This window comes from Trachurus trachurus (genome assembly GCF_905171665.1).
Source record: "Trachurus trachurus genome assembly, chromosome: 16".
NCBI classification, from domain to species: domain Eukaryota; kingdom Metazoa; phylum Chordata; class Actinopteri; order Carangiformes; family Carangidae; genus Trachurus; species Trachurus trachurus.
In genome coordinates, this window is record NC_139902.1 from 13,016,679 (window position 1) to 13,028,189 (window position 11,511).

Sequence of the window (11,511 nt, forward strand, 5' to 3'; positions counted from 1 at the left end):
CCTTCCCCCCTAGCTCCACAAGATGGCAGTATGAAACCCATTTATACAGTACTCTTGGCCCAGTGTGGATGAGTGAGGCAGTCACATGGATTTTGCACTGATAGGGGGTGGATGGGAGGGTGTTGTATGACTGTGAATTGCTGTGGGACTGCCTGCTGTTTACTATAAGATTAATGCCACAAAGTAAACAAAATGCTTAAGCATGACTTGGTAATCATGACTCATTAAATTTAGATTTGATAAAACGCCACTGTCTAGGTGTTTTTAAAATTAAACTCACTGCATATCATTCGAAATTGTCAACTATAACTTTTAAAATATTAGATTATTTGACAATGACTTCATTTCTGTGATTTAAGTTAATGTCCTGACAGGAAAATCAGCTGCAGTCTTTGATTGTTTCATGAGTGACCAGCTACATGTGATTTTGCCAGACCTCAATGTGATAAAGTTTATATCTAGTTACATGTTAATGTTATTTTAAGGGTGCAATTGTGTTTGTTTGCATTCACATAGAAGATAAAGTCAATCTGCCATGCTTGTAAACATAAAATATGATTTATACCCACTCATGCTTCGCGCGGTGGGGGGCAGGTGGTTAAAACTTTGGGGGCCCCACCACTAGGCTACATTCAATATTACCCCTGTTTTCATTGCACAGTGTTCGTGGATTTTGTGTACTTTTTCACTAAAGCTTTGAGATGTGATGACTTAAGTCCACCAGCCATTTGCTTGTCACCTCCTTCGAGCCAACTCTGGAAAAACAGAGGTGGATTCTTGTGGCGCGCAACGCACAGTGTTTTGCATGTGCTCTGCATGTACAGTATAGACCAGACAGCCCTCGCGCTTTTTGTGTTTCCAACTGGTCTCACGCGGCAGGAGCATGCATGAGGGGAATCCGAACGGGCGGGTACATTCGACCTAATTCTGGCCAGTAGGAACGTGTCGTGGGCGGAGCGACGAATTACCGCAGCCAATCGGAGCCAGAGCCGCGAGCGACCAGGCCTGGTCTCCGCGTGCCCAGTACACGTGACGTGGAGCAGCTATTGTACACCGGGAGGCAACGTGCTGAAGCGTTCCTCCTGCCTGAAAAAACGGCACACTCACGTTTTCAGTGGATTACAAGGAAACTGGAAAAGCCATGCAGCTCTGACTGATTATTATAGAGACAAATCTACGCTCTAAAAGAGATGGGCAACGTTTTGAGCCACTAATCCTGTGCTTAATTAAATGACTTGTTTGTGAGGTCAATTAGGGCCCAGTGGCGCAAAGGCGGGTTCATTCGTCCCACTGAGGCTAAAACCAATATTTATGTGAACTGTGCTGAGTACAGAGTGGGAGAAGTCACCATGTTTGTACCTGTCAGACAAAACAAACAGCCGCCTCTCCTCGAGATGTGGCACGAGGGTAGGTGTGTCTCATAAATAATAAGCGAGGACAGAGAGATCTGTTGAACACGGCCCCGCCCCGCGCGCTTGTTCCGCGAGGTGTGACGTCACGTGAACTTCCCGTGTCCGTTCCAGCTGAGAGCGAGAGAGAGAGAGAGAGAGAGAGAGAGAGAGGACGGTCGGACGTGGACGTCGCGCGGCCCAGACACAGACCCGAGCTCGTGCGCCCGTGACTGGATCCACCGGATGCACAAAAGTACAGACAGAGAAAGAGGAAACGACCCCTCCTCCTCCTGCTCCTGCTCCTCCTCCCCCCGACGGACAGCAGAGCGCGACAGCACAGAGCAGAGAAACACCAATACAAGTTGTCATCTGACCAACTCAGCCACTGCTCTCGTCGCTGTGAGTGCGTGTTTTTCTGTGGACGCCGCGTCGTTTCGATTGTTTTGTTTTGACGGAGGTTTCTGCTTGCAACAGTTTTTTACCTTAAGGGGGGTCTTCTGTTTTTTTTCTGAATAGCGGACGATTAACTCGAGGAGATTATTCTACAAGTTTTTTAATTGCAACATTTTCCTGTCCGTGCAGTTCTGCGGGTCTCAGGCATTATTCACGCCTTTGCAATTAAAAAAAAAAAATCTTGGACATTATTCTCACTCAGATGGTCTGACTGTCCCTCCCACACTGTTCATCTGAGAATAACAGCTTGATCTACTGCACAGTTTTTGCTACAATGGAGTACTTCGATGAAAATATCATTGAGAGGAAATAAGGAAGCCCACAAGAGAAAGGTAAAAAGAAAAAAAAAAGTTGCATGTGCTGTTTAATGTGAGTTTCAAAGTGTAATAAAACTGTCATACTTGTAATTTCAATACAATGGTTGCTCTATTCTGCATGGACACTTCTGAAAACTCTCTCTCTCCCTCCCTCTCCCCTCCACCCCCACCCCTCCTGCACACACATGCAGAGTCATCCAGCACACTTGTCCTATTGGAAGATACTCCAGTCAGATAGCCTCGCCCCTTCAAGTGCCCCAGGTGTCTCTCTCTGCCTCTCTCTGCAACCCCGTCTGGTCCAGGATGTCCAGGCAGCTCTCCCAGCTTCCGACCCCCGACCTACCAGCAGGCGCGAGCCCACAGTTTGGAAGTTGTACTCAGCCCGCAGGCTCTCTCACAGGGGGGCATCTCAACTCCATGGCAGGTCTGAAATCCCTCCTGCAGCACCCCATGAAGGGAGACCAGCGTTTAAAACCCCCCTGTGATGTGAAAGGTGAAAAAAGTCTCCTAATTTGGTGAACCACCACTTATCTTAGTTTGTTGTTTATAATGTTGAATGTGCAGCTCTAGCACCTGACACAGTCTCTCCAATATATGCAGTGACAGAGCATGAATAAATCATACCCCTCTGTTCCACCCACTGCTACTGTTGTTGTGTTACAAATATGTAGCATTTTATGTAACAAAGTATATTTGTCATAGCTAATGGCACCTGTCTCCACACAAAAAGTCTGATTCACCAACACACATGTCCAGGATGACTCTTCTCTGATCCTTCTGCGTATTCACCTGGATTATAATCCCTGCTGTGACTTCAAATTAAGATCCAGATTACAATGAGTGATAACAATCTTCAGGTTTAGCTGTAGTGCTGTGCAGGCATACATTTCAGTGGCTTGTTGTGATAAAAACGTATCTTCAGCCATTGTGGGATTTGGTGAGGAGCTTATGTATATGTTATGACAACAAATTGGTTTCAGCTCCGGCCTAATGCTGCAATTCAGCTACCATCTGGTCCATCTGTGATTGTGTATTTCTATGTGTGTGGCATGGAAACAGTGTGAGGCATTGCTTAGGTGTATCCTATTGATTTACCTGCCATCCCCATTGGGTCTGCACAAACAAGGACATTAGCATACATTTGTTATAGGCCATAATAAAGAATCTAAACAAATACATGAGGTTGTAGAACTTAAATGTTTATAATTGAAAGATGCTGAAGTTGTTCCAAAAGTTATTTTTCATCATCTTCATCCTGAACCAATAATGACTCAACTCTCCACTCTCTACCAGACAAAGACAGACTGGACCTTGATGAGGACTCATTGGGAGTGTGCCCCATGAGGAATGGCAGTGGAATAGGCAGCAGTAATAACAGTAATGGCTGCGGATCAGGTGGTGGTAGTGGTGGTGGTGGTAGTGGTGGCAGTGGAAATGGAAATGGAGGAGGAAACTTCAACCAGTTTTTGGGGCCCCTTTTGTGGGATCGCACCCTGCCTGCAGACGGGGGCCTCTTCCAGCTTCAGTACATGGACTTGGAGGAGTTTCTGACCGAAAACGGAATGGGCAGCATGCATAACAACAACAGTTCCAGTTCGGCCCAGATCCCCTCGCAGAGCTCCCCATCGGCCGTGCCCAGCCAGAGCTCCCAGTGCCTACCGCCATCATCCCCACCTGGCTCTTCGTCATCTTCGCCCTCTTCCTCATCTTCCCCATCGCTCATTGGTTTGGAAGTGGCTCAGCCTCAGAGCCTTGGAGGAGGAACTGACTGTCTGCATGGTGAGTTTAATGACATGGAGCATTTTGTTCTTGAGGGAATAAGACACACAGTTGAACCCCAGAGTTAGAAAAACACGAACAAGGACAGTTCAGTCTTCAAGGTTTGTCCATATCAGCTCACAACAGCAATACCATGGCAGTGGGTTTAGAAACTTTGTGGAGTTTGCAAGCTGAAAGAAACAAATAGTCCCTTTTCACTGATATGAAAGTAGTAGAACCTACAATTCAGTAATGGTTGAGATGCAATCAAGGTTATTTGGTGTGTTAAAAACATTCCCACGGGCGGGTGATTCAGCACTTTAACTCTTCTTTCAGTATATAATATATGCTGTGGTGACAAAGCATTTTTCTGTCCTGTGGGGTCAAACTGAAGACAGGAGGTACAGTGGTCACATGGCTTCAAATGCAAAGTCAACTTGACAGAGAAAACACAGAGTCTAGAAATGGCTGCTAAATTTGCTTTTCATATTTTCGCAATAGTGCTGGATTAGTAACTGGATGATACAGTACATCAGGGAGAAATAGAGATTTGTTTTTAAAAAAAAAGGTTCAGTAAAGATAGATGTCTTCAGCTATTTGATGAGTCAGTCTCACAGCAGTGACCAGGAGGCTTGGTTTAGTTTGGCATGTGATCTGTGTACTGCAGTGTACAACACAATCAGCATTCACTCCCAGCTAATTATTAATGTGCAGCAGGGTCACAACAGAGAGAGGGAGAGGGAGGGAGAGAGAGAAGTGTGTGGAGTGTTTGCGGTTGCGTGTCTTTAAATCTCTCCCCACTTCACACGCCACAGCCATGTGCACGCGTCGCTACACGTGCAGAGGCTGAGAGCACTGGAGTGAGAGAACTAGAGGCAGGGCCAGTGGACATGTGGGAGGAGTCCACAGGGGGAGGGACACGCTGAGCAACAGGAAGACTTTCCCTGAGCTGCTGGACTTCAAACTGCACATTTGATGACCAGTGAATGATATTAAAAACACTGATATCGAAAATTTTATATTTCATAGGACGCTGAAGCGGAAACCTTTAATCCAGTCCACCCAAATCAGTGACAAAGGGCATGTTCATAAACTGATAATGCATTAATACTGCATGGCAAATGGCCATGTATTGATGATTGATTGCAGCCACTTTATATGTTTATGTACAAGTCTTATACTGTAAAATCTAAAGGTTAGTTATTTTGACTTTGCTAAAGTTGTCATCATTTCACCCAGCTGGACACAAGCAATCTGTTGAATTATGAATAACCATAAAGGTACCCAACCAACAGTTAATTCATGAATGTTAAATGCAGCAACATCGATGGAATATATGATCATATTAATTACCTATGAAGGAGTAGGGCTCATGCTCGCCTTCACAGCGCTTTCAGTCCTTTGTGGAATGCTGTTGTATGAGTGCTGATACGTATTTAGTCACATAGTTGACCTTTTTTTTTTCCAAAGGCAAAAAAGCCTCCTGTTCACTCAGGGCTGAGACACGTGGATGAAAATGCACCAAATCTACTTTGCAGGTCTGCGTTTCAGAGCTTCCCAAAAAAACAGAGAGAGGCAACCATGTACCACAGGAATAGTGAGGGCTGGCACGTTTTCGTTCCAACAAAACACACTACACCAGGTGGTTGTGCTTGCTAGTTCCTGCTGTCAGGTTTAGGCAGCAGAGACCATTGAAACCTGCTGGTTAAATCGCAAGTGGAGGAAAAAGTGCCTATTATGTGCCCCCAGTAGCAATTGGTTGTAATTTAAATCAAGATTCAGCGACATTTAGACCTGCTGATTATGTACTATAGGCATGATTTCATCTTTGTGTTATTGAAAACACTTTAATTTATCAGTGTTATGGTGACACTGTGGAACATGGGGAGATCATTCAGGGACAGGTCACACCTGAGAGTAAGCCCTCACATTACATAGTCATTACTTATGTTATCATTGGCCCTATATTACAAACCTACAGATAACATAACAATGCATCATAGATAGAGGGGAAGGGTTTGTTTCTCTCCAGCCAACAACCTGTCTCCCCCTACCAACAAGAGTTACTACACCACATTATATGTACTTTTCATATTGTTTTTGGAAAGTGTCTCCACGTTGCATATCTCCAGTGATGATCAGCTTTGTGGAATTTATGGTTTACAGAGTTTTTTAGACTAATGAAATTCTATGCAAAGTCTGTTATGTTGTGGTGTTGAGTAGCTGTCCTGTTGTGTCTCTCTCTAACCCTGAGGTCCTGATACTTTATGACAGTGGACCCCTTTGTCAAATTAGTCATTATTTTAATAATAATAATTATTAGTAATTAGTAATAATTATTGTATATATTTTTTTATTTTATTCAACTTGACCACTATATTTTTTTTCACAAGGATGTTGACTGATGTTTGTATATGGAGTTATATGGGCTTAAAGGGGGTGGGGTGAGGTATAGCCCTATAGTGGCCCCATGTAAAGAAACTGGTTTCAAGGGGAGGGCTTGAAACTTACATAACACTTCCACTTTTAGATTTCTGTATCTGGTCTGTTAGAATTTCTGAATGATTTGATTGACAAAAAAAGCCAATAGCACAATACCATGCACTGATTGAACCAATAGATTTCATGCAGCTGTAGCTGTGTTTTCGGCTGCTGAAGAAGAGTCGAGTGAATTCCAAGTCTTATATGCTTTAAACCAGTGGTATATGAAATTAGAAAAAACATTGGAACTATCCAGAATAGTTTTTCTTAATTATTATTAACAGTATTTTGGCCTAGTGAATCATAAATGAATCATAAATATCAATAATTATTTGTGCTGATACATCAGAAGTATTTGACATTATGTGATCTTTGTTACAGAAGTAGATTTTTAGAGTGTTTTGTATTATAGGAACCTGTAACTCTGTTTATCTGTATGCTAAAAACATAATCATACACTCTATAATATTATTGTATCATAGGCATTACAGGGCATATTCAACATTAGCCGTCACTTGTTGCTTGATGTCCTTGATGTCCATGAAAGCTGATTGAAAACCCTCCTCAGTTCTTTGGGATCAGTTAAGGGCAAAGGAATGTTGTTTGTTGTTTATAAGAGCAAGAATGTGGCTCTCTGCTTCCACCTGGTGGTCATCGGGAGGAAATGCTGAATGTGTTTCTATTATTATCACAGTGGCCTGCTGCCATCAGCTCCTCTATGTATTAGACGGTGAAATCAGTGTCAGTTTAAAAACGGGACGTTGAGAAACAACTAACAAATACCTCTTCCTTGTGATTCCAGGGAGTCAATCGAGTATGAATGAGTCCTGTGAGTCGCCCTCGTCCTCCTCCTCGTCCTCCTGTCCGGCTCTAATGACGCCCGACGGCAGCGGACCAGATGGGGGTGGAATGTTTGACATGGATTCGGACATGTCCACCAGGGAGCCGAATTTCGACCCCAGGAGACACTCCTTCAGTGAAGAAGAGCTCAAGCCCCAGCCAATGATCAAGAAGGCCCGCAAGATCCTGGTGCCAGATAATATGAAGGTGAGTGAACTCAGACGCTCACTGCAGCAGCAGAAAGATCCCAGGCAGCCCTGGTCCATTTTGAACCTTAGCAGAGAAGTCATCGTAGGCTATGATAAGACATACCATGCATTTAAAGGGAAAATGTTATCCATTCTAGGTCTTATTTTTACTTTCAAATATTTGATTAATTATTTAATCAACAATGTTTTCAACCAACAGTCCAGATTCCAAACACATTTAATTGACCTAACTAAGAGAAAAGCAGCACAGTTGCAGCTGCAGGATGTTCTTCACACTGAAATCACTGAACACGATCTAACAAAGAAGCAAAATAATAAACACTAGAGCAACACATAAGAGTTAATCTGTAGAATTTAAAGGGAAAAGGTCTATAAGTATAAATATAGTATACAATATATTTAAGTTGGTGAAAAATGTAAAAATGGTAACACATCTCAAATTGCCAAGTTAAGGAGGAGGACAAAGTACTCACATTTGACTTCTTTTAATGGCTCACATCAGTTCAGTCATTTATATGCAGGACAGGTGTTGCTGCACAGCTGAAGGTTGACTTTAATTACTTGCAAACCAATCAACTTCCTTCCCATGGTTCCAAACAAGGACCAATCACACAGTACACCAAATCTGACCGAATAATATTACATAAATGAGATAATAACAAACATTTTACATTTTTGGAAAGAAGAGACAAACTTAACCCATTAAGTCCATTTGATATCATAGTATTGAGTGTGTATATCCAGAACATTTCTCTCTGAACCAGTCTCTTTAAGATACAACCTCCTCTAGTGGGCATTGTGACTTTTTCAATCCCACAGAACTTCAGAGAAGAAGGTGAACCGTGATTGCTAATGTTTTTGCATAGTCCATATTACCTTGGTATTAAGAGGTTTTTAAAGGATGATTTACATCCAGGATGATAACAAGAGGGTTTATGGAAAAGCATAAAATCTTTGTCAGTGTGTTGAAGGGATGTGGACAGGTAGGATCTTTGTATATTTTTTTTACTCTCAGACATTAACTTGGTGCTGAGGATGAGATATGTGAAAGGAACATGGTTCATTCATGGCCAAACACCCACATCACCAGTAAGAGGAGTTCAGCTGTACAAGAGCACCACACACTCCCCTTAAGAAACCTGCCGGACTGTTCATTAAACATTTTATTGAATTACCTCTACCTAATAATTCCCTAATCAACTGTGGTAATCAGATGAAGGTTGTAGACACTGAAATAATCAATACGTGCTATTTTTGTTTGTGCTCTTTCAGGACGAGAAGTACTGGACCAGGAGGTATAAGAACAACGAAGCAGCAAAACGTTCCCGAGATGCCCGCCGTCTAAAGGAGAACCAGATTTCCGTGCGTGCTGCCTACCTGGAGAGGGAGAACGCCCAGCTCCGACAGGAAGTGGCTGAGATGCGAAAGGAACTTGGCCGCTGTCGCAACATCCTTAGTAAATACGAGAACCGTCTCGCTGACCAGTGATGAAGGAGCGGCGCGAAATCAGGAAGAGGAGGAATATAAGCTGGATTAAAATTTAAGACTTCAGAATTTTCGGGGTGGCGTGATGGACAGAATGGGGTCAGGATAATGATGATGATGGTGATGATGATGAGGAAGAAGATGATGATTATGATGATGAATGTATAAGACAAGGAGAAGGTTTGTGTATTGAAGCTCAGGTGTCTTGTTTTGTCAAGGTGTCAACTCTTAAAAGCGATGGATGGAGAGAATAATTTAACAGATGAAAGATGTGACTTTTAAGAGTTTTGTTATTGGAGAATTGTATATTTTTATAATACTTCTGAAAAATTAGAGGGAGAGCAAATTTGGAGAATAATTTTGTATATTTTCTACATGACTGGGACATAGAGATGGGGGAAAGCTATGGTAAATACCTTTTTATTCTAGACATGTCAGGAGATGTTTGACAGGTGGTCAGCCATTGATGGGTATTTTTCAACTTGATTATCATAGTCAGGATGCAGCAGCAGGGGCGAGGACGCATGTAACAATTGTAATATAGAGAGCAAAATTATCTTAAAATCGTATAGTTCAGCATTTTTGTGGATTTTACTCAAGCACTTAATTTTTTTTTCCTGTTATGTTTCTGTCACTGGGAATGGGCATGCTCGAGAGAGGCCGAATGAGAGACATGAGGAGACACTATGTAAACAGTCCCACAATTTCCTTAACACCTGTCGTTCAGTCTCGTGCGTTCTTCTTTACTATTTCACCCTTTTTTTCAGTTCAGTTCCCCAACAACACCTGCACCTTGAGGTTACATATGAGATTGGTACACCTTTCTCTACTGAGTCCACACTTGTGTCTTTGACTCTATCTTTTTTCCCCCCCTCTGTCCCAGTGGATCGCTTTTAATCTACTCTGGTGTTTTTTCATATCTCACCTAAGCTGGTGAGAGCCTGTTGTGATGCCCCGGGTAACTCTGCCCCTCTTGATCCTCTATTTGAATTGTTGGGACATTTCTCGTCCTCTGTTTCTATATCCAGCTGCTCTATTTCTGTCTTCAATCCCCTCTCAGTTATGTGCAAACTCTTCCCATAACATTTTGTCCCTGCGTCTCTCTTGTACCTCCACAGTACATAGAGATAGTCAAATCTCAGTGTTGTAATGTATCCTGAAATAGTAATCAACCTTCCCAGTAAAACGCACATCGTTACTTTACTGTACTTTATTGAACACACTTTAATTAGCATTATTACAGGGGTGGGGAGAGATGTTGTGTATATTGGATAGGCCTATATACTATTTTGTGTATTTGATGTATTCCAGGAGATGGGTCGAGTACCCCCATTGAGTGGGATGGTGTTAATTTCTCAGATTTCTGGGAGAAATAAAAGCCAAAATTTCCTATGTTGATCCACAAAGCTTGTTGCTATTTAGTGCTTTTTTTCAGTACTGCTCCTTCTTTACTGTTTACTCCTGTTATTACTCCTTACTTTTTACTGTATCTATAAACTTCTCTGTGTACTCACGTCACCTACACAGGGGCATGGTACACTATGTTATGTTCCTGGGGGGAAGGGGTGACTAGTAATAGAGTGTGATTTTAATCCCCTGAATGACCATGATGAATAGTTACCATTACTGCTATTATTATTGTTATGATTATGATGATTATCCCTCTTATTGTCGCTGTTCTATATTACTGAATGATTTTCTTTCTTTGGATGAACATGATCTGTTGCACCTTGAAACATCTTCGATCTTCATTGTTCCTCAGAAAGACTATTCAAATGGAAGAAAACAAACAAAACACCCTCACTCTGCTATTCGCATCCTGTCTCAGACCTCCAGACATTCGACATCACTCGCTTCTGCTACGGACACTAATGCCACTTTTGGTTTCTTTGACCATGGATCTCACAAACGTGGCTCAGTAACTTGAACATGATGCTCATGCAGACTTACTTTTGTCTCTCACGATGACCTCCTCCGTTCCCCAGCAGGTGTATGGATTATGCACACTGTTGATATTCTCCTTGTTGGTTTATTTCAGCCTTTATCACCTCAATCAGTGATTGTTTGCTCTCCCAACAGGATTTAGTCTCTAATATCCGCACAGATGTGGTTGATCAATCTTATAGTGACTCTTAATTGAACTTGCAACTGCCCTGCTGCATCAGTGGTGTCCATGGTGCCCAGCCCACTCAGTGCTGGTTGTTTGGATGTAGTTGAGATTTCCCAAAAACAACAATAAAAGATTGTTCTCATTCACTGCTCTGCTTTTCTCATGTGTTTCATCACAAGTATAATGTTTGTTGAGTTCTCTGTGTGCTTGAGTCTTGAATTGAAGCCCGGTATTCTTCGCTAAAATGGGCAACAGAGGTGAAATTACTGGAGGAATATTACTTTACTAAGTCTGATAACCAGACTGTAATATGTGGTGAAATGTCTGGAGACTACTTGTTTTGATATCCTCCCTGTTTGTTCACATTGTGTACATTCCTATAATTGGCAATCTGGTCCAAATAACGCACTCTCTTGCCCAACAAAAGGAAAACTACTTCCCTTGGATATTTATTGAGTGTTTTATAC

The 11,511-nt window shown here is 42.3% G+C and overlaps 1 protein-coding gene across 1 annotated transcript; it reads left to right on the forward strand.

Moving 5' to 3' along the window:
* The first annotated feature begins 1,018 nt into the window (after positions 1-1,018).
* On the forward strand, positions 1,019-11,180 carry dbpb (D site albumin promoter binding protein b). Its single transcript, XM_083988900.1, has 5 exons — positions 1,019-2,176; positions 2,353-2,654; positions 3,455-3,940; positions 7,203-7,447; positions 8,722-11,180. The coding sequence occupies exons 2-5, from the start codon at positions 2,465-2,467 to the stop codon at positions 8,935-8,937; spliced, it is 1,137 nt and encodes a 378-aa protein (XP_083845026.1). The 5' UTR covers positions 1,019-2,176; positions 2,353-2,464; the 3' UTR covers positions 8,938-11,180.
* Positions 11,181-11,511: the final 331 nt, after the last annotated feature.

Bases quoted from the DNA above. Each gene is read 5' to 3' on its own strand.
- dbpb (XM_083988900.1), top strand. From the start codon at position 2,465: ATGTCCAGGCAGCTCTCCCAGCTTCCGACCCCCGACCTACCAGCAGGC. The intron at 2,655-3,454 runs GTGAAAAAAGTC...ACTCTCTACCAG, and splicing joins ACCCCCCTGTGATGTGAAAG to ACAAAGACAGACTGGACCTT. The intron at 7,448-8,721 runs GTGAGTGAACTC...GTGCTCTTTCAG, and splicing joins TGGTGCCAGATAATATGAAG to GACGAGAAGTACTGGACCAG.